Source organism: Nuphar pumila, chromosome 16, assembly GCF_984573655.1.
Source record: "Nuphar pumila chromosome 16, dmNupPumi1.hap1.1, whole genome shotgun sequence".
In the NCBI taxonomy this organism is placed as follows: Eukaryota; Viridiplantae; Streptophyta; class Magnoliopsida; order Nymphaeales; family Nymphaeaceae; genus Nuphar; species Nuphar pumila.
Window position 1 is genome coordinate 7,644,960 of NC_143264.1, and position 24,824 is coordinate 7,669,783.

General features: G+C 36.4%; 1 protein-coding gene across 2 annotated transcripts in view; it reads right to left on the reverse strand.

Annotated features, from left to right (window-relative positions):
- The window catches only part of LOC149812836 (uncharacterized), a 46,719-nt gene that overhangs the window by 14,080 nt on the left and 7,815 nt on the right, over positions 1–24,824 (reverse strand). For both annotated transcript variants that reach the window (XM_089992398.1, XM_089992397.1), the window contains exon 9: positions 6,404–6,452. In XM_089992398.1, coding sequence (XP_089848524.1) covers positions 6,404–6,452 — 49 coding nt within the window. The remainder of the gene's footprint in view (positions 1–6,403; positions 6,453–24,824) is intronic.

Genomic DNA, 24,824 nt, shown 5'->3' on the forward strand with positions numbered 1-24,824 from the left:
TATCAAGCCAGTATGTCCCAAATGGAAGAAGCTTCTTGCTATGGCCACCACCGGCGCACCACAAAAGGAAGAGGCATCATCAAGTGGGTCACTCTCGTTGAACCAAATAATGGAAGCCCTTCAACCTCTTCTCAAGGGAGCTACATCCGGTGCCGCCGTGTCTACTTCTTCCATTCCAGGTAAAGTCTCTTGGCTTTTGGACTCAGGTGCATCCTTTCATATGTCCCCAAACATGTTTTCACTTTCCGATTACTCAAAAAATGCTTCTCCATCCTTTGTTTCCACTGCGGATGGAACTTCTCTTGAAATTAAAGGAATAGGTAATTTTGAAACTCAAGATTTTTTTATTCCAAAAATTAGATTTATACCTAAACTTAATTTAAATCTTCTTTCTGTTTCTCAACTCTCGGATCATGGTTGTGATATTAAATTTTCATGTGATAAATGTTTAATACAGGATCGTCTGTCCGGGAAATTGATTGGGGAAGGCTTTAGAAAAGGCGATTTATACTACATGGAATCTCTTCGAGTTCCAAAATCTTTTTGTAATGTTGCCCGAAACAAAGATATAAACATGTGGCACAAAAGACTTGGTCATCCTAATATCACCAAGTTGTCTTACTTACATTTTGCAAAAGACCTATGTAAAAGTTCATTTTCTTGTAATGACTGTATTCTCGGAAAAATGAAAAGTTTACCTTTTGAGCAAAGAACTATGTTCTCATCAAAACCTTTTGAAATTATTCATTCCGATGTTTGGGGACCAGCACCTGTTGTCTCAAAAGGAGGTTTTTTTTATTATGTTATTTTTGTGGATGATTTCTCTAGATATTCATGGATCTTTTTTCTTAAATTCAAACATAAAGTCTTTTCATGCTTTAGAACTTTCCATTCGATGATCAAGAATCAATTTAATAGTAACATAAAGATTTTTAGAAGTGATTCTGGAGGAGAATATCTCTCCAACCAATTTAAAATATATCTTGAAGATCAATGAATTATTCACCAAAGATCTTGTCCTAAAACCCCCCAACAGAATGGGTTGGCCGAAAGAAAACATAGACATATTATTGAGACCACTAGAACCCTTCTTATTTCTCAAAACATACCAAAAAATTTTTGGGCTGAAGCTGCTCTTGCTTCTGTTTATCTAATAAATCGTTTGCCTTCTAGAATATTAGGAAAAATATCTCCTTTTGAGATCTTGTATAAACTCGAACCAAATTATAATAGGTTACGAGTCTTCGGGTGTAAGTGTTTCATTCTTACGGATAAGAATGACAAACTCTCTCCCAAGGCTATCCCCTGCGCTTTTCTTGGATATTCCGAAACTCAAAAGGGATTTCGATGCTATGATCTTCGAGAAGATAAATTATATGTTTCTAGAAATGTAACTTTTTTGGAAAATGAAAGTGGATTTGAAAAAAATGTTTCTCAACAAGAAAATTTTGATTATTCCTTCCTTTTTGACTTATTATCTAGTAATGATGATACATCCAGTGATGATGATATGTCATCAAACCATGATGAGAACATTGAAAATAATATCGAAGAGCATAACCAACAAGAAGACAGGATTTCTAATGATCCTATAACATACTTTCGTAGAAACCAAAACACCTTTAGAAGTGCTATTGACCAATATAGTGAACTCATTCCTGTTCTCGATCACCGAAGGTCTGAGAGGAATAGGAGACCTCCCACTCGTTTTGTCTCCTTTGATTCCTTTTCGCCCTGATATAGGGCTTGTCTTAGTGCCATTCATTCTTATTTTAAACCCAGAAACTTTGAAGAAGCAAAGAAATGTATAGAATGGCAAGAAGCTATGCAAAATGAACTTAGTGCTCTTAAAAGGGCTGAAACGTGGGATTTTCAATCTCTACCTATAGGAAAGAAAACTATAGGTTGTCGATGGGTATTTAAAGTTAAAACTAAGAGTGACGGATCACTTGAAAGGTATAAGGCTCGCTTAGTTGCAAAAGGGTATGGGCAAGAGTATGGGATTGATTATGAAGAAACTTTTGCTCCTGTAGCCCGAATGGTTACAGTTAGGTGTCTTATCACTATTGCATCTATCAAAAATTGGAATATCTTTCAAATGGATGTGAAAAATGCCTTTTTAAATGGTGATCTTAATGAAGAAGTGTATATGGATGCTCCACCTGGCATGGAGATCCCTAAAAATAAAGTCCTTCGTCTTCGAAAGGCCCTTTATGGTTTGAAACAGGCCCCCAAAGCCTGGTATGACAGATTTACCAGTGTAATGCTGGAAAATGGTTTCTCCTCATGTTATACTGATACTGCTCTATTTACTAGAAAATCTAAAGCATGGATTGTAATATTGTTATTATATGTTGATGACATGTTAATCACAGGTGATGGTATACAAGGAGTTAAGGGTATTAAGTCCGTCTTGACTTCAAAATTTGAGATGTCAGACTTAGGTTTTCTGACATATTTTCTTGGAATTGAGGTTGCCTATTCGCAACGTGGTTATTTTCTATCTCAGTCTAAACTTGCTTGTGAGATTATTGACAGATCAGGGATTTCTGATGACAAAGTATGTGAAACTCCTGAAGTTGTGGGAGCCAAAATGAAGATTGACGACGGTGTTCCTCTAACTGATCCTACTCCCTACAGACAGTTGGTAGGTTCTTTAATGTATCTTAGCATTACTCGACCCGATTTGTCACATGCTATACACATCGCCAGTCAGTTTCAACATGCTCCTACAACCGTCCATATGGGTGTTGTACTTCGCATCATCAGATACTTGAAGGGAACAGTGAATAAGGGAGTATTCCTATCCTCTTCTTCTGAATTAAAATTGCTTGCTTATAATGACTCAGATTGGGGAGGTGACCCTAGTAACCGTCACTCCACCACTGGTTTTTGTATTTTTTTAAGAGAATCCTTGATCTCGTGGCGATGTAAAAAGCAACAGAATGTCTCCTTATCATCCACTGAAGCCGAATACAGAGCCATGGCATCTACCACCATGGGAATAGTATGGATTCGACGTCTTTTGGAAGATATGGGAGTAGTTGTCAAAGAACCAACAAAGCTATGCTGTGACAATAAAAGTGCCATCTACATTGCCAAGAACCACACATTTCACGAGCGAACAAAGCATATAGAGATGGATTGTCATTATGTCCGAGAGGAATACTTGAAGAAGGTCATTGATCTGCCATATGTGGCATCTGAGTATCAACTTGCCGACTTCTTCACAAAAGCTCTATGTTCGCCCAGATTTCATTTCCTTCTTGACAAACTTGCGGTTATCACACCGTAAGTTTGAGGGGGGGTGTTAAAATGTAACTCCTAAAATCATTGTAAATATAAATATATATATTTATATACATAGAGATATATTTACATATAATATATTATATGTACATATATCTCTATATATATAAATATATATATTTATATATTTTTACCCGAAAGGGCATTTCTGTCATTTCCTGTTTTGCGCATATTCACTTTTAGAATATGCTGTAATTTTCTTTTTATTTTTTACTTTTGTAATTTCCTTTTTATTTTTATTTTTTGATTTCTTTTATGTGCATTGGGGATCCCCCAATAGAGTCGTTGGGGGCCCCCAACGGTCACAAATGTGACCGTTGGGGGCTCCCAACGACTCCTTTGGGAGCCCCCCTTTGCACCTTCTAACATTTGTATAAATAGGGGTGTTCCCCCCTTGTATTTCCTAAGCTTGAGAGTCTCAAGCATTTGCTTTTATATATTGAAATACATGCATTATTGCATGTTTATTATTTATACACTTTTTGTGTATTTTGTTCAAGTGTTGTGAGAGTGCTTTCGTGCACTTCTTTTATAAAGTTTTTATGCTTGTTTATGTATTGTCTCTTCGTAGACAATTTCACACAAACATCCAAATGTATTAATTCAAGTGGTCTGGAAGAAACGAATGTTATATCATAAAATGGTAATCTTTTCATTTTGCCAAGAATACAATCTTTACAAGTGAAATTATGCTCAGAATTACAAAATTTTCCTAAACTTGAAAAATATTGGATTTTGGCCATATATGGATGACCAAGTCTTTTGTGTCATAAATCCAACTATATTTTTTGAATATTATAACAGAAAGCATTCTTAGACAATTCCAAAAAATCCATGTAATAGAGTACTCATTCTCTATGGCCTTCCCCAATCAGCTTCTCTGACTGGCGATCATGTACCCAACAACCATGAGAAGAGAAGGAAACATTACATCCATAATCAGATATTTGAGAAACAGATAAAAGATTTATATTTAGTTTAAGAATATATCTAACTTTTGGAATAAAAAATTGCCTAGTTTTATGAAAATTTTCAAAATTTTATATTCCTTCTATTTCAATAGAGGTTCCATCAGCTGAAAAAACATTTGACACACTTGACTTATTTTTGGAACATTCGGATAAACTATTGATATTTGGAGTCATAAAAGGAAGCAACAGAGTCAAAGAGCCAAGGAAGGTTACCTGGATCGGATAAGGAAGAAACAGTTGTTCTGGTTGAGGCTTCAGAAGAGAAAGCTCCTTTGAGAAGAGGTTGAAGAATCTCTATTAATTGAGCTATAGAAATCGGTGCATCTTGATCTTTGGATTTCGATTCAACAGACGCAACTTTCTTTTCTTCTTTTCCTCTTAGCTCTCTTAGCTTAGGACACTGGGGCCTATAGTTCCCTGGTTCACGACAATGGTGGCAAATGACTTTTCTTTTGTCAAAGTCATCATTTTGTCTATTGAAATGAGGTGGCCTATAAGAGTGTACATGGTTTCCCGGTCTAGACACAGCTAGAACGGAATCATCTTCCGATTTTGGAGTATTTTTTCTAAGTCTCTTCTCTTCTATAGTAAATTCCTCTATAGTATGAACAATAAAGGAAACTTTTCTTTGTCTTGCAAATTGCTAAGCTTTATTAGCATGCTCAAATTTAGCGAGGCTAGAGCATTTCTTTATGTCGACGCTATTGATTAGCCATGACATAATTTTGGCATGCCCTATCCTCCATTCCTTCCACTTTTTGTCATATGTTGCTATAGCTTTATCCTTTTCTCCTTCCGATAGAGGTACTTCTTTATCGTTCTCGACATTTATGAGAACTAGTTTAGGTTCCGAATCGGAGCCATCCACTATGCCCCACAACCCTTTTCCCCAAATGTGGTGCTTCATGATGGAAGCCTACGTTACATAATTTGTGTCATTTAATTTCATGGGCATGATGGTGATCTTATCATTATCATCCATCTTTTATAAAGGAAAGAGAAAACGAAAAGAAAGATAGGAGAAGAGTAGATAAGCAAAAAAGAGAGAATTCAGTGCTTTGATACCATGTAATGAAATGGTGGTCTTCCATAAATGCACGAAGAAACTCGCAACAAATGTCTATTGGAGACACTACAAGCATAACCCATGAAAGGGTATAAATGAAAGAATACTTGAAAAGAATAATATTTTATTCATACACAAAAATGCTTAAGAAGCATTTGAAGAAGTTACATCGAAGGGGTTCACCCTTATTTATACTAAGAGAAGTAAGAGAGGAGAGCTCATTTTGAGCTCTCATCAAAAGAGACGTTGGACTCTAGTCCAATGGCTCTTATTATAGCCGTTGGACTAGAGTCCAACAGCTATACTTCAGTCAAGTTCCAACTAGAAACTTGACTGAACAGTGTATCTAGTTCCTATTGAACTAGATACAAAAAATACCTATAAAGATAAAAATAAAAATAACAAATATATATATATATATATGTATATATTACATTTTTAACAATGATCACCAACACGAATCTCTTAATCCTTCTTAAAACTGAATCAACTTTCCTAATATATAATAAAAGAGGGAGAAACCAGAATCTCAGCATGTAAAGTAACTAGCAACTTTTAGCCATACGAACACCTAGTACACCTATGCCAGTCAATCTAAGTACTGAAGAAAGATCACAGAAACAAATTAAAACTGTCGATCTTATAAAAAAATTTCATAACACACTTCAGTTAAGATGCCAATAGATAGAGTAATCATGCACATGACATGCACTTTAAAAGTGCAGAGAACTAGAGGCACTGTAAAGAGAACATTTTAGGGTCACGTCAATAAATATAACATATGAGGTCCACCTAGTTGCAGATGGCACCTGGCTTTTATGAGTGATTGCAAAATACAGACTAAAATGCAACAGATTTATGTGCAAGAGATCTCAGTTACAGTTCCAACTTTACATCCTTCATCAACCAAAATGCGTTGACAAGAGCATGCCTTAGTTGTATTTATAAAGAGTAATAGAATGCTGTTGCAATCACCTTGATCAAGTTGGTGAACTACATCTGAAACTAGTTATGTATTTAGATGAACATAATAATCAAGCACTAGGCAAACTCTTACTTAGTTGCTGACTGAAGGGCTTCAAAGCTGGATATACGCCGCAGAGTAGCTGAAATTACACCATGAATTAAAAATGAATTAAAAAATTACATCCAGTGTAGTGAAATATAAATGAGAAAGTGGTTCGTGAAAGAGAAAAATAAGTATGGGAAAGAAATTAATGGCAAAGGCCAATTTCTCACTATTTTCTCAGGATAAAGGTGCGTACAAAAATTAACAAATAAAAATAAAATGGAAGAGAGATGAAAAAATACATAAAAACAAATAAGTCCAAATTTTATACAAATTGGGTCATAAGGTGCACATCAATGTTATTAAAAACGCGCCTCAAGGCGAGGACCTTTGTGCCTTGAGGCGCAGGTATAAAGCGCAATACCCATGAGGTGTGCGCCTCATAGGCCTTGAGGCGAGGCGCACCTCGGACTGAGGCGTACACGCCTCAATTTATTTGGTCAAATGAGGGTCAAAACCCTCATTCAACCAAAAAATTAGGACTTAAACAAAGCCCTACCGACCCCTTTATGTGTTTATTTTTTCTCACCCCCTATCTCTGTTTTTTTCTCACAGCCTTCTCTCCCTCACGGCAGCCTTCTCTCCCTCACGGCTCTCACAGGCTCACAACATTCTCTCTCGCGTGGTGGAGCCCCGAAACAGGTATGGATTTTTTTTGCTCTCTCGTTCTCCTCTTCTTCTTCTTATCTCGTCTCTCGCGTGATACAACATGAAACTATAAAAATGCACATATGCACAAATTTTGTCTCTCTTTTTGCTGTAGTTCATGCACAGAAAATGCATTCAACTATTCTAATTTATTCTTTTTGTTTTCAGTTAATGTGGAAAACCATAAGCCCCTTAGTAAAGGTGCCGCATCGCGCAAATTTATACCCTCCCACAACCACGCACCCCAATTTTTTTAAAGTGCCGCAACCACGCACCCACACCTATGTGACATAGATGATCAACATGGGAACCTGTGGAATTTCTGTTTAGGTCTGTCGACATGGGCTAGGTGACATGTTGACAGGCCTAAAAGAATGAGATAGCTGGATTGTAAAGTAGCACTATCACAACAAAGAGTCTCATGTTCAAGACCTGAGAGGCCAACCCCAGCCTGCATATCATAAAAAAAAGGAAAATTAAAAAGAAAGGGCTGGCTGACATTTTGCCTTCCTTCAATGGCTTTTGGATTATCAGCTTTTAACAGTGTAAAGGACTTTGTTCATTTTAGAGCCTCTGCTACTTGAGGGCATAGTCACCAATCAGTCATGATGATGATTGTGGAGTGCCACAGCTCTTCTGCTTCTGATGAGCCTTTTGACATGATTGAATGCAGTCACCTTGATTGAGGTGCTATTGTTGATCTTGTAGCATGGTTTATGCTAAACGTTAACAGTTAAGTTGAGGGGATACATAACCTAATGACTAAGATATAATTTTTGAGCTAGTCATGATATTGTTAAAATGTACCTATTATATATATATATACATATATATATATACATATATATATATTCTGTTTATTACATCAATACCCGATAGGGGTATTTTTGTAATTTCACAGTTGTTTTAGAAAACAACTATTTTTTCCTTTTTGATCAAATGTAATTTTTATTATTTATTTTTTTATTTTTCTTTTTATTATTTTTGAGGACCAAAAGGGGCTCCAACATAGAAGTCGTTGGAGCCCCCAACGGTCACAAATGTGACCGTTGGGGGCTCCCAACGACTCTATGGGAGCCCCCTTTTGGCTCTCCTTTTGAGGCCCTTTGGCCCTCCTTTTTCCTCCTTCTCTTGTATAAATAGGGGTGATCCCCTTGTGTATTTTCATCTTGGAGAGCTCCTCTCTCATTTCAATAAGAGGCTTTGTATATTGTTGCCTTCTTAAAGGCTTGTGCTTGTATTGTCCCTTCGTGGACTTGTGATATTTTCTCTTTTATTCATTGTTGTATGTGCTTGTATGCACTCTTTATATTTCCGCAATATCTCATTACATGGTATCAGAGCCACTCGATTCTTGAAGGAAAGGTGTGGTTCGTGTATCTCTTATTTTGGTGGACATCTTCTCACTTCTTGGCAACATCATGGAGACAAAGATTGATCTTTTTTTCAAACTCAATGGAAAGAACTATATGATGTGGGCATCGGCAATGGAGAATAATCTCAAAGGGAAGAAGCTTTGGGGTTATGTCATGGGGACCGTTCCGGAACCGAAGCTTATGCTCACAAAAATGGAAGAAGATCAAGAAAAAGCTCTTGAGGGAGATGCTCGTCTCAAGGCCATTGAAAATCATCAAAAGGAAGTAGAAGATTGGGAAAGCAATCACGCAAAAATCCTTGCGTGGTTTATGAACAATGTGGAGCTTAAGGTATGTGCTAATATAGCTAAATTTCGTCGAGCCAATGAGGCTTGGTCCTTTATGAGGGGTATGTATACCCAAAAGGATCTTGCAAGAGCATACTTCTTGCAAGAAAAAGTTAGAACCACCAAGCAAGGTGATTCTAGCATTCAAGACTACTATAGTGCCCTTAACCCACTATGGGATGAATTGGCTCTTTTAGAGCCAAAGTGGGTTTCTATGGAAGATGTTGATTTAAGACAAAAACAAATGGAACAAGAGCGATTGTTTCAATTTCTTTTTGGGCTACGCCCCGAATTTGAGCAAGTGAGATCCTCACTTCTCCATAGATCTATTTTTCCTCCTATTGAGGATGCTATTGCCGAAATCACTCAAGAGGAGACAAGGCTTGGCATGAGTAAGCATGTTGATGAAGTCCTTGCCGTATCCAAACCGGGTAACAATGTTAGAACCTATAAGCCTCCTCATTTTGGGAAACAAGGGAACTACAATGGAGGAAGAAAAATGATTGTTTGTCATTATTGCAATGAGCCAGGTCACATTAGACCCGTTTGTCCAAAGCTTATGGGAGCCTTCAAGCCTAAAGTAGCCTCTCTTGAAGAAACCACCTCCAAAGAAGATGAAGGCAAAAACAATGACATTAAAGAAACTCTTGGACAAATATCTATGGCTCTCCAACAAATGCTTAAAGTTTCTTCCTCCACATCGGGTGCGGCCATTGCTTCGACATCATCACCCGGTACGTATTCTTGGATCCTTGATTCCGGAGCTTCTTTTCATATGACCCCTCATGAGAATGCACTTAGTGATGTTTGCATCAATTCAAAGGACTCTTGTGTCTCAACGGCCGATGGAACTTTTTTGAAAATTTCAAGTATTGGCTCTTTTAAAGATTCTCAAAATTTTTGTGTTCCAAAAGTAAGAGTTGTTCCCAAATTAAATTTAAACCTTTTTTCGGTTTCTCAAATTGCCGACCATGGATGTGAAATATCTTTCTCATCTAATGGTTGCTTTGTGCAGGATCTCCGGTCCGGGAAGCGGATTGGGCAAGGCCATAGAAAGAGAGACCTCTATTATATGGACCATCTTGATCTCCCTACAAATTTTTTTTGTTCTTATGTCCAAGAAAAAAATATGGAAACTTGGCATAAAAGACTTGGTCATCCAAGTTATTCCAAAATGTATCTCTTTCCTTTTGGAAACAAATTTTGTAAGGAAAAAGAAATTAATTGCAAAGATTGCATTTTTGGAAAAATGAAGTCTATTCATTTTCCAACTAGATCTTTTTTCTCATCAAGGCCTTTTGAATTGGTGCATTCGGATGTTTGGGGTCCTTCTCCGGTTATGTCTAAAGGGGGTTATTCATATTATGTTACGTTTGTTGATGACTTTACTCGGTATGTTTGGATTTATTTCCTTAGTCATAAGTCGGAAGTATTTACTTTCTTTAAAGATTTTCATAAAAAGGTTCAAAATCAATTTCAAAGTAACATATCTATTTTAAGATCCGATTCCGGTGGTGAATACTTATCTCACGAATTCCAAAATTATTTAAGCCAAAATGGCATTTGTCATCAAAAGTCATGTCCTAGGACTCCCCAACAAAATGGCCTAGCGGAAAGGAAACATAGGCACATTATAGAAACCGCTAGAACATTGCTTGTGTCTAGAAATATTCCAAAAAAAATTTGGGCGGAAGCCGTTCTTACCTCAACCTATCTAATCAATAGAATGCCCTCCTCTAAGTTAAAAAATGCTTCTCCCTATGAGAAACTCTTTAAGTTTTCACCCGATTTTAATCGACTTCGTATTTTTGGTTGCAAATGTTTTGTCCTACTACATAAAAGGGATAAGTTATCTCCCAAAGCAATTGAATGTGTATTTTTTGGATATGGTGAAAATCAAAAAGGGTATAGATGTTATGATTTTAAGAATGATAAACTATATGTTTCAAAAGATGTAACATTTCTCGAAGACGAAAACGGTTTTGATAAAATAGAAGAGACAAATGAAATTGATTATGTATTCTTATATGATCTTATTGATGACATACAAGAAGATTCTCTTGAAAACATAGATGACACTCACGAGGTATCCCCTCTTGACATAACACTCTCAAATGATAATAATTCAAATACAAATGTTCATGATAGCAATGCCAATATAAATGTTTACTCAAGAAGAAATCAAGAAAAACCTATTAGTGCCCTCGAAAAATACTCTCAAATTTCCGAATCCATTGAGGAACCACAAGTTAGGCATTCTTCTAGAATATCAATACCCCCAAATAGGTTTGTCTCCTATGACTCTTTAACTCCCAACTATCGGGCATGTTTGATAACTCTACACTCTTATTTTGAACCAACCCACTATAATCAAGCTAAATCTATACCTCATTGGGTTGAAGCAATGCAAGTTGAACTAAATGCTTTAAAAAAGGCCAATACTTGGGAAGTAGTTGATCTACCCTCACACAAAAAACCTATTGGTTGTCGTTGGGTCTTCAAAGTTAAAACTAAAAGCGATGGCTCGTTGGAACGATATAAAGCAAGATTGGTTGCTAAGGGATACTCCCAAGAATATGGTATTGATTACGAAGAAACATTCGCCCCCGTAGCTCGTATAACAAGTGTCAGAACCTTAATAGCTGTCGCATCAACCAAAAAATGGCCTATTTATCAACTTGACGTAAAAAATGCTTTTTTAAATGGAAGTTTAAGTGAAGAAGTTTATATGGATCCACCACCCGGAATAAATATTAAGCAAGGTCAAACACTTCGGCTTTTAAAGGCATTATATGGTCTTAAACAAGCTCCTAAGGCTTGGTATGATCGTTTTAGTGATATCATGATAAAATTAGGATTTCATTCTTGTTATACTGACACTGCTCTTTTTGTTAAAAATGCAGGTTCTAGTATCGTAATTTTGTTGCTTTATGTTGATGATATGATTATCACTGGAAATGATCAAAGTAGTATTATTAATGTTAAAAATATGTTAAAAGATAATTTTGATATGTCTGATTTAGGTTTTCTCAGATATTTTCTTGGAATTGAGGTTGCATATTCTCCTAGAGGATATATTTTGTCACAGATGAAGCTTGCTGCAGATATATGTTCTAAGTCTGGGATTTCTGATGATAAGAAGGTAGAGACTCCCGAGGTTATTAATGCCAAGTTACGGTTAGAAGATGGGGTTCTTCTGGAAGATCCTACACCGTACCGACAACTCATTGGGTCTCTTACATATTTAACCATCACCAGACCAGATATCACTCATGCGGTTCACTCAGTCAGTCAATTTCAGCATGCTCCTACAACCGTGCATATGAGTGCGGTTCTCCGAATCATTCGCTACATTCGGAATACCATCAATAAAGGGCTATTTCTATCCTCCTCTTCCCCTTTGAATCTTCTTGCTTATACTGATGCAGATTGGGGAGGTAATCCCAATGATCGAGTCTCAACTACTGGTTTTTGTGTCTTTTTAGGGGACTCATTAATTGCCTGGCGATGCAAGAAGCAGCAGAAAGTTTCACTCTCATCCACTGAAGCTGAGTACCGGGCAATGGCAACCACAACAATGGAACTTGTATGGCTTCGCAGTTTGCTTAAAGATATGGGAGTTGATATTACTGAAGCCTCCAAGCTGTGTTGCGACAATAAGAGTGCCATCTATATCGCAAGCAATCATACTTTTCATGAACGTACGAAGCATATCGAAATGGATTGCCACTATGTTCGTGACGAATTTTTACGAGGAACTATTGCTCTGCCATATGTCACTTCAGAATATCAGTTGGCAGACTTCTTCACCAAAGCTCTTCCAGCTCCTCGGTTCATGTTTCTTCTCGGCAAACTTTCCGTCCTTCCCCCGTAAAGTTTGAGGGGGGGTGTTAAAATGTACCTATTATATATATATATATATACATATATATATATATATATATTCTGTTTATTACATCAATACCCGATAGGGGTATTTTTGTAATTTCACAGTTGTTTTAGAAAACAACTATTTTTTCCTTTTTGATCAAATGTAATTTTTATTATTTATTTTTTTATTTTTCTTTTTATTATTTTTGAGGACCAAAAGGGGCTCCAACATAGAAGTCGTTGGAGCCCCCAACGGTCACAAATGTGACCGTTGGGGGCTCCCAACGACTCTATGGGAGCCCCCTTTTGGCTCTCCTTTTGAGGCCCTTTGGCCCTCCTTTTTCCTCCTTCTCTTGTATAAATAGGGGTGATCCCCTTGTGTATTTTCATCTTGGAGAGCTCCTCTCTCATTTCAATAAGAGGCTTTGTATATTGTTGCCTTCTTAAAGGCTTGTGCTTGTATTGTCCCTTCGTGGACTTGTGATATTTTCTCTTTTATTCATTGTTGTATGTGCTTGTATGCACTCTTTATATTTCCGCAATATCTCATTACAGATATCACTATCAATGTTCAGTGAGTCGATTAGATGAGATAACTCAAGCACACCTATTTTCCATGAGAAAAGCTTAGCAATTGTGGATAGAGAGAAAAAATGGAAAAGTCAGGAAACAGAATAGAAATAGGTTGTCTTTCATGCCAAACTATGGAAAATAGAAAAAAGATAATAGATAGAAATAATATGAAATTGAGAGAAAGATGTTAAATCAGAAATCTAGGAAGGGGAAATATCACAATGTTTCATGATAATATCATTGCATGCTTCAAATTTTCATTATTTTGAAAAATTGATGACAAAATACTATTTTTAAAAAGGCTTAAAGTTTTATTTTTGATGAACTCACTCACTATTATTTTTTATGAACTCACTATTTTTTGAGATTTTTTATTTCCTGTTGGTTGTTGCTTCATCAATAAAGATTTTTTCATTTATTTATAATTTTAGATAATTTTTATAGTTTTTTTAAGTTTTAAAAAAAAAACTTTGAGGCTTATGCTTTACGCCTCGAGGCTTACGCCTAGCCTCAGATTTTGGTGGAGCGTCTCGCTACGCCTCAACGCTTTTCACAACACTGGTGCACATTAACGTGTCATGGTAAGGAGGCAACAACCAAGTAGTGGTGCCAGACCACTTCTGTAACGACCCCAACTCATACCCCTTGAAAATGCGGATTTTTTTTTTAGTTGTGGAAATCTTCCCAGAAACCTGGGGTCCTTACAGTTCCAATTTCAACTGAATAACCACACACCACAAACGAATTTACATTTATCATCCATAACCAAACAAACCAAACTCTTTATTAATAAATCAATAAGAGTCTCGTACTCAAGTCAAGAGTGAAGTAACAATTGCGGGAAATAAAAAGAACTAAAAGAAACAAAAAGTAAAGTCACTATATCCATAAGTGAAGTAGTCTGAAACAAGTGTGACCCTCGTATACTCTCAGAAATTAGTCAACTTCACTGATCACCTGCGGCTGCAAAAAACCATATAAGTAGGGTGTCAAAACCGAAATCCTGATCACAGGTACTTCTAATTAAACAAGTGAGCATAACGAATACAAATAAGATTTCAAGCAATCATTTAGAGGAAAGCAATTATGACAACTTTATAATTTCAATTAAACATTCATGCAACAGGGAATAATTGAAGAATCATTAAGCAATAGCATGGATCACAATTTAAATAAGCAGGACATTTAGCATGCATTAAAAATTAAACCCCATGCATTCACCATCATGTAACGATTAAGGGAACAGGTAAAATATGCATGTGCTAATGCTTAGCAGGAATATGCATGATTTATTTGTAATGCATGAACATTTCATTATCTTTCATTAAAGTTTTTCTTTCCATATGCATGCCTTATTAAATGCATATAATTTAAGTCATTCTTTTTAATTACTATTGCCTGCAGATACACCAAACGGGTAAAATCTTCGAGGTCAAGTTAGGTTCTCAGGGTAGCTTAACACACAATTTGTATTTTATTACTGGGTTTCAAACTTAGCCCTCAACCGAAATCAGGAAACAACACCATCCATCGGAACATTAGAAAACAACATCTAATATCGGGGACACCTGGAACATCAGCATCTACAAGTGTCACTTTTCTTGGTATATCAAAACAACAGTTGTGTCTACACACCACCCCCAGGCAAAGTGACGGACTCTCCCTAAAACCGTGACCAGGAGAAGAACCTCAATATCGGGTTTAGGAACAACAACGCATACAGTTTTTGTATCCTCACGGTTTCTCCAAAACCGCAATATCCAAGATTCCCACATTAAAGAAGGGACATGAAGGAAACATAAATTACATTGTTCTTTACTTTCTTTTTATCTTATTATTAATTCATTTTTTTTACATTTGCAAATCAACATACAAAACTAATAACATAAGTTTGCAAATCAACATGCAACCATAAGCTCGCAAATCAACATGTGTAGCGCTTCACGGTCCACCACCCATGACAATAATAGAAAAGTACAATTAAAACTATAATATAAATGTGATTTTTGCAATGCATTTAAACAATTAAAGAAAGAGCAACCAAAGCTCAAGGCTCTCCAGGCCTGTGATGATTCATTTTGACCATCGATGCATCATACGCAAAAACCATAACAACTTGCAATCATGCTTCTAAATGCATATTTATATATGTCAATTTAACCATGTGCATGATATGTCACATTCATATGCATGTGTGTGTTAAAATATGTGTATTATCGTCATTTGTAATCTCGTATATATTTATATTCATATATATATAGATACATATACATATATATATATATATGTGTATATGTATATCTATATATATATGAATATAAATATATATTCTTTATTCACCCAAAAGGGTATTTCTGTAAATTCCTGTTTTGCGCATATTTCACTTTGGAATATTGCTTGTAATTTTCCATTTTTATTTTTTATTTTTCTTCTTTTTTCCCTTTTTAATTTTCGGCTTTTGTGCCACATAGGGAGGCTCCCCAAAGAGTCGTTGGGGAGCCTCCAACGGTCACATATGTGACCGTTGGGGGCTCCCAACGACTCTCTTGGGAGCCCCCTTTGTGGCTCCTTTTCTTGCTTATAAATAGGGGCTCTCCCCTTTGTATTTACTTTCTACTTGAGGGAGCTTATGCTCCATTTGTAATGGGGTTTTTACCCCTTGTCCATTGTTTCTTCAATGATATGCAACTTATGACTTTATGTCATATTTTTTCCTTTTTATGGGTTTTATGGGTTAGCACATTATGTGCTTGTGTTGTTTCCCTTTAATGGGTATATTTGCACTTCACGTGCATATGTATGGGTTCATTATTGAACCCAATATATTCCAACTCACTTTCTAACATGGTATCAGAGCAAGGTTGAGATCGAGTTGCTCTTTGGTGCATCGGGAAGCGTGGTGTTCAAGAATTTTAAAGAAAAATGGTGAAGTATTCATTTCTCTCTATTGTTTTTCTTATAGTTATTCGGTATGCATTCTATTTCTTTGAAGTATTGTATGAAGAATTTAATATGTTCTTTGTTTTTTTTATGTGTGCTCTTTGTCATTAAGTCCTTTTATAAAAATTTGAGTTACTTACTACTCCTTTGAATCTTTTTCGTATGTTTTTCTTTGAAAATTTTTAAATGATAACTTGTTTTGCGAAAAATTAGATATATGATTGCTCAAAACTTGATTTAATCGGTCGGTAAAAATTTATGACCATTGGAACTTTGAATCTACTTTTTAAACCTAACCTTGTTTATGAGAATACCTTTATATGAATGTTTAGTCTTTAAAGAAAGGTATGTTAAGATTAAAATGTTTGTGAAATGTAGTTTTTTTGAAAATTGTTTGTCATATATGAAAAATTCCATATTATGTTCTCTTACCCAATGTGTCCATTTTATATGAGCAACATTTAATTAAGAAAGTTTTTTTTTTATATATAATACCGGTTGAATTAAATTTTAAAATGGTCTTATGGAATATGGTGATTTTCTTTTCATCTTTACACTCTTAAGGATGTTTTCAACAGCTCTCTCTCTTTTCAATAAGAGATATTTATATTTTTATGTTGTGTTGTCTCTTGTGGGTTTGGGTGTTTGCCCTTTTGTTTGTTCATTAGTGAATGTTGTAAGTGCTTAATGCACTCCTTGCTTTTTAGCATATTTCATTATAAAAGTTATGATCTTCCCTAATGTTTATTGCGTACTTATTTCATTAGGATTAGGTAAGAATCTATTAAGTCATGTTTTTTGATAAAACTAAGAGTTTTTTAATTTTTCCCTCAATAAATGTTTAATTTTTATTTATGCCATAGTACAATCTTATTTTATCATAAGGTTTTGTTAATGAATCTATTTTGTTGGGATTTCTTCCACTTTAATGGAGTTTTCCCCTTCGTTGGGAGTTTTATTTGTGTTTAAGCTCTCCTTAAGGAGCCTTTCGGTCCTTATAATCTTCTTGTGAGTATATACTCTTTTATGGAGATCTCATGATTGTTTATGAGTATCATTTTTAAGTTGCAATAGTAGATTTCATAAGTTTTTTGAACTTCACCATCTTTATGAATGCCTATATTGGCCTAAGTTTGTTATTTTCGAACTTCACCGCTTAATTGCACCTTATATCTTTCATAATTAAGGCTTGTTTGTTCCAAATCGGTTCGTACGCATGATGTTGCTTAATATTTCATGTTATGTTTGTTGCATAATAAGCCTTTTTGGTGTACAAGACTTCTTTTGAAGATTAAGCATAATTTGTGGTTATGCAAAATTGTTTTGATGGATTATATTGGACCTTTGATTCAATTTGTTAATCGGTCCTCTTTGTAAAAAGAAAAAAAAAATTATTTTGAAAATGATTCCTTATGTGTTTATTGCCCTTTTGTGGCATTTATGTTTGTCCATCACATGTTATTTAATGCATCATTGTTTTGGCCTTATTATTGTTTTATTAGAGATGTTTGTTGAGGTGAGTTATGGGCACCTCGTGTTATATCATTTTAGATTGTCCAAATTGCCATATTATAGATGGTGGTTGAGGTGAGTTATGGGCACCTTGAGACTCTAGAATGATTTGGTATATGATCTCTAATTATGAATGTGACACTCGTTGTTATGTCTTTTTAGATTGTCCACCTACCATATTATAGATGGGGGTTGAGGTGAGTTATGGGCACCTTGGGACTCTAGAATGATTTGGTATATGAGTGTGTCACTAGTTTGTTCTTGTGCCATTGATATTATGGATGCTTCTAAGTAAATGTGATGGACATATGGTATTTGAAACCTTAAATGTTTTAAGGTACTTTTAAAATCAAGATGTTTTGGGATTATAGCCCAACCTTTTATTTGTTTATGAATCTTATGAGTGCACATTTATGATTTTGTGTTCTTGTGATTTTGCACAAGTATTCTAAGTGTTCTTAGTGGGTGTATGTTCACACATTTGTTCTCAAGAATTTTATTTTATCGATTATAGTATCTTGTTGAAGATGTTTTTTACATACATGTTATTGTTATGAGAATTCATTTTAAAAGGAGTATTGTTTTATTCGAGGTTTATTTTCATTACAAGTTTATTGCCTCAAAAGTCTTTTCCTTTTATGCCCATTATCTAAGTGTCATCATATGTAGACAAGAATTTTATTACACCTTCGTGTGTTTTTAGCCCTTTGTTGGCTTTTGCTCTCTTGGTCTAGTAGCTGAACACACTTGTCTTGAGTGATCTTATATGTAGACAAGACACGTTGATTCACACCATCGTGTGTGATCTTAGTCCATGTTGGCGTTTGTGTTCTTGTTCTAGTCGCTTAGATGTATGCCCATGGTTGGCTTATTTCACTCATTTCAAGTGTCATCTTATGTAGACAAGAGATGTATTATGTTTTAGCCCATGGTTGGCTTATTACTTTTGTTCTAGTAGCTGAACATACTTGGTTTTAAGTGTATTTTTACGTAGACAAGAGATACTTTTTAGTCCATGTTGGCATGTATTCTCTTGCTCTTGTCGTAGATGCACTTATTTCAAGTATTATTATATGTAGACAAGAGGCTCGTTTACACACCTTTGTGTGTGTCTTTGGTCTTAAATGGCTTTATATTCTTGATCTAGTAGCTTATACACTTGATTTATGGGTTTTGGAGGACTAATGAGGAAGTTGTTTGTAATGAATAAACTATTATTGAAATTTGCAAAATTTCATTCATGACTTGTGTTTTTCAAGTAAATCATCTTTTTGATATACATATCAAGTTGATTTCTTAGCATTTAATCTATATATTAAGTGCTTATGGTTTTTGCCACCCTTATATGCAAAATGTGGATTTTGTCAATTAAGTATGACTTTCATAAATGATTTTAAAACCTTGTGAACTCTTGGGTTTATTTTGCCTAAAGTGTGCTTGGAGACTTCGTTTCTCTTGTTTGGGACTTCATTACATGTTTAAAGCATGATCATTAATGAGTTCTTTGAGTATTAATTCATTTAATGATAAGTATATGCATATGCTCTTTATGGCCTTTTTTGGGCTCTCATTCAATAAAGCACATGTATTTTATGCCTCTTCGTACGCTTCTTGTGGTATCCCTTCGTGGATCATTTTGTTATTCCCCGTTATGGGGTTATATTTGTCCAATGTTGGACCTTATGAATGCATTATGCATTCTTGCAATTTATTTTTGTATAATTTGCTTCCGCTCAGTTTGTTTTAACATGATGTATAATTTTGAAACTTTAAATGTCATTTCTGCATAATTTGCATAATTTCTAACATAGGTCATCCATAATTATGCTAGTTAGAAATGGTCCATTTGAGTAAAAGTGCAAAGATATGTTTTACTTGTTTCTTTGTTGATTCTCTACAGGATCGCTAAAGATGTGGAACATTAGATGCATCATGGATTCGATCGATGGGGAATTGGACTTGAAGACCTAGCTCAAACTGTCATGAAGATGGAGTTTTTTTAAAGACTTTTGAAGAATTGGACTTCGTCTCAAGACTTCCCTTTGATTTTCCAAACTTTCGGGTTTTTCCTCGCAAAGTTTGAGGGGGGGTGTTAAAATATGTGTATTATCGTCATTTGTAATCTCGTATATATTTATATTCATATATATATAGATACATATACATATATATATATATATGTGTATATGTATATCTATATATATATGAATATAAATATATATTCTTTATTCACCCAAAAGGGTATTTCTGTAAATTCCTGTTTTGCACATATTTCACTTTGGAATATTGCTTGTAATTTTCCATTTTTATTTTTTATTTTTCTTCTTTTTTCCCTTTTTAATTTTCGGCTTTTGTGCCACATAGGGAGGCTCCCCAAAGAGTCGTTGGGGAGCCTCCAACGGTCACATATGTGACCGTTGGGGGCTCCCAACGACTCTCTTGGGAGCCCCCTTTGTGGCTCCTTTTCTTGCTTATAAATAGGGGCTCTCCCCTTTGTATTTACTTTCTACTTGAGGGAGCTTATGCTCCATTTGTAATGGGGTTTTTACCCCTTGTCCATTGTTTCTTCAATGATATGCAACTTATGACTTTATGTCATATTTTTCCCTTTTTATGGGTTTTATGGGTTAGCACATTATGTGCTTGTGTTGTTTCCCTTTAATGGGTATATTTGCACTTCACGTGCATATGTATGGGTTCATTATTGAACCCAATGTATTCCAACTCACTTTCTAACAGTGTGCACCATTCATGTGCATGTGCCTTTACAAAATCATTCCACGTACATGCATTCACTCATGAATCATCTTAATTGGGACAAGTGAACAACTCATGCATTTATGTACATGCGAAACACACATCAATGCATGTATGCACATGCATTTGAAACAAACTTCATATAGTATGATGCTTAAGCAAGTCACATCAAGTCAAAGCATATAAATAATTCCAAATCTTGACATGTCTCGAGAACAAAAATACATGCACACCACACATTCTGGAAAGTTATATGCACATTCAGAAATGCAAACATGTATCATGTGTATGCCACAAAAATATTCATAAGCATGTCTTTGTTCAATTCGGATGCATACTCAAGTCAAATGCATACTTTTATTCATGAACCAGTTCCAATTAAAATATGTGAACACGCATGCCATGAGATACATGCCAAAATACATCAATTTCATATATGCACATGCATATGCAAGCAACCCTGCACTAATGTTTTAATCAAGCATAACATGTCGATTCTAAGCACAAGAGAAATATCATTCTTTCCTTGATTCACCTCTAGCAAAACATGCATACAAGTATATAAGCATGCGAGTGCAATAACAATAAACTTTCATGATCCATGTTTTCAATACATGCACATGTCCATACATTCATATGCGTAGAAAGAAAAACTAAATCTTTAATACATGTAAACCAGGGGATAACATGAACACTTTTCATATGAGAATTTGTATATAGCCATATGCAATTTGTTGAGTCAATGAACTTGAAAACAATTTTGCAAACTTAATCACCACCTAAGCCTTGATCTTAACTGTACCTAAAAAAAATCAGTTTTATAAGCATTGATCAAGTCATTCAAACTATATCCAGCATGAACCCAAATCAAGAACAAAAAACGCAGATTAAGGTATATATATATATATATATATATATATATATATATATATACAAGCATAAATCTTGATCATAACAAACAGAAATAAATCTCGATCATAACCCAATATGAGTCTGTTTTTGTATAAAAACCCCATACACAGAATTTTTATGTGTAAAGAACCGAAAACACCTATATAAAAGAGGATCTATGGATCCTCATCCATATAATCTAGACTGAACACATAGAATCACTCTTTAACCATGGATTTGCACTAAATATTGCAAGCAAATCGAATCGGTATTCGATTTCTCATATGATTCAAAAGAAAGAACCCGTACCTCAGAATCGACGCTTGGGAACAGCTCAAGGATGCCGATGGCGAGGAACGGCTCAAGCGAGGGTCGTCGGCCGAACACTTCAGAAAATACACAGTTTTCATTTCATTATAACACATCTACTTTTGTGTATGCATAGTGTGTGTAGCAAAAGTATGAGCAGAAATTTCGTTCTTATTACTTAATCTTAATACCAAGCAAATCATAGGCCCACATATTCTGAAATTTTAATGTCAGATGGTTTTCCCACAGACTTTACTTATACTAGAATTTTAACAAAATCTCCAAATGGGTCAGGACATGATCACAGAATAGCAATTGCAACCCGCACAAGACCAAATAGCAGTAACAAGTTCCAATGATGTATGCTGGTGCACACACACGCTACCTATGGTTGATCAGTCTCACAGAGATGGTGCATAATTGAGAAACTAAATAAATAAACAAAGAGTCTGAACAAGAGCTTTAACTTACAATCTATGTCATAGGGACTCGGCAAAACAGATGCCGCACCCGCGTCGACGCGACGCGGGTTCGCGTGCGGGTGCGGCACCGGGTGCGGTCAAAACGACCCTGGGTGCGGTCAACGCACCCAGGGTCATTTTTGTCCATACTTTGGGCGTGAAAAAAAAATTCCCTCCGATGAAAAGGAGGAGGATTAGGGCAAAAAAAATTTTTTGCCCTAATCTCTCCTCTCTCTCCCCCTGAGCTCGAGCTCTCCCATCGCCGCCCCAGCTCCGCCGCCCCAGCTCCGCCTCCCAGGCTCCTCCTCTCGGCTCCTCCTCTCCTTTCGCAGGTATGTCTCTCACTCTCTTCTTGGGTCGGCTGGGGAGGGCCGAGCACCCCCCCCCCCTCTCTCGGTCTCTTGTTGGGTCGGCAGGGGAGGGGCTGAGCCTCCCCTGCTCCCTCGTTTTTCGGCACAGGAGGGGCCGAGCCCCTCCCCCATCTAGCTCTTTTTTTGGGTCGACAGGGGAGGGGCCGAGCCCCTCCCCTTTATGTTTTTCTTTTTTGGGTCGACAGGGGAGGGGCCGAGCCCCTCCCCTTTATGTTTTTCGTTTTTGGGACGACAGGGGAGGGGCCGAGCCCCTCCCCTTTATGTTTTTCATTTTTGGGTCGACAGGGGAGGGGCTCCCCTCCCCTTTATGTTTTTCGTTTTTGGGTCGACAGTGGAGGGGTCGAGCCCCTCCCCTTTATGTTTTTCGTTTTGGGGTCGACAGGGGAGGGGCCGAGCCCCTCCCCCATCTGTTTGTTTTTTTCTTTGGGTCGACAGGGGAGGGGTCGAGCCCCTCCCCCATCTGTTTTTTTTTGGGTCGACAGGCGAGGGGCCAAGCCCCATCTGTTTTTTTTCTTTGGGTCGACAGGGGAGGGGCCAAGCCCCTCCCCCATCTGTTTTTTTTTTTGGGTCAACAGGGGAGGGGCCGAGCGTCCCTCGCTCTCGCTCTCTTGTTGGGTTGGCAGGGGAGGGGCTGAGCCCCCCCTTCTCCCTGTGTTTTCGAATTGATTTGAAAATTGTAATGTATTTTTTTTTGTGTTTTCAGGATAAAAATGACGGATAAAGGGAAAGGACTTGCGTCATCCTCATCCCAACATGTGAGTTATGCTACTAGTTTTGCTGATAGTTGCAGTGGGATTGATGATGTGGGGCCACTATAGATACATGTAGATAAACTTGCAAAAACTGGAGAAGGAGGTGGTGGAAACAAAAGATTTTGATGCAAGCTCTGCGAAAGAGATTTTGTTGGGTCTTACACAAGAGTGAAGGCTCATTTGTTGAAGATACCAGGACATGGCATTTCAGCTGGAAGAAAAGTTGATGAGGCAATGCGAAAGCAATACAAGAAAATACAAGAAGAATATGAGAAGAGAAAGGCAATGGCCGATTCTTCTGCAGTCAGTGTGCCATTTGCAAGCCACCAAGAAGATGCTGAAAAAAAAAGAAAAGTCAATCTAGGAGGTAGAGGAACGATACAAGCAGCATTCAATACATATGGAAGAGAAGAATTGGATAGAAAAGTTGGGAGGTATTTTCATTCCAGTTCACTCCCATTTAATAAGGCTAGAAATCCTTATTGGAAGAATTTAGTAACATCCTTGGCAAATTGTAATTTGAGTGGTTATGTGCCTCCAAGTTCAGAAAAAATACGAATCACACTTCTTGCAGAAGAGAGGGAAAACGTAGAGAGTGAGTACCCTTATATTTTTTGGACTCCCTGTGTAGCACACAGCTTAAATCTAGCCCTAAAGAGCATATGCAACCCCAAAGAAGAAGAAAATTCACAAGCATATGCTTTATGTTCATGGATTGAAGATTTAGAAAGAAATGTCAAAAGCATTAGGAATTTTGTTGTTAACCACCATCGTGCTAATGTTATATTTAATAGGCATTCTGATTTGAAATTATTGAAGGTCGCTGAAACACGTTTTGCGTCCATCATTGTGATGATGAAGAGGATTAAAAGAGTGAAGAATGCTTTGATTAACATGGTGACTGATGAAAATTGGACATTCTATCATGTTGATGATGATATGAAGGCTCAAGAAATTAAGAAATTCATTCTTGATGATGAGTTTTGGGACAGAGTGGTATACTTCCTTCAATTTACGCAACCTATTTGGGAAATGTTAAGAGAAGTTGATAAGGATGAGCCCATGCTTCACAGAGTTTATGAAATGTGGGATAATATGATTGAAAAAATACAAACTATAGTTTTCATGCATGAAGAAAAAAATCCTGCATTGTATGATTCAGATTTTTTTAATCATATTCATTCAATTTTAGTCAGAAGATGGGATAAGAGCAACACTCCTTTGCATTGCATGGCGCATTCTCTTAATCTAAAATATTATGCAAATAAGTGGCGGGCTGGTGGTATTGGTCGTGTCCCTCCAAATTTAGACTCAGAGCTATCAAGACATAGAAATATGTGTATGACAAGACTTTTTCCAGAAGCATATCTTCTACATCAAGTCACACAAGAGTTTGAAAAATTTTCATCTTCGAGATTATATGCACCGGCATTATTCGCGAGAGAAGAAGATAATATAGATCCTATCACATGGTGGTCAACATTTGGATCAGAAACACCTCTTTTGCAACGTCTTGCATTAAGATTGCTATCGCAGCCTGCTAGTTCATCTTGTTGTGAAAGAAATTGGAGCACATATTCTCAAATCCACAACATGAAGAGAAACAAACTCACCAGCAAGCGT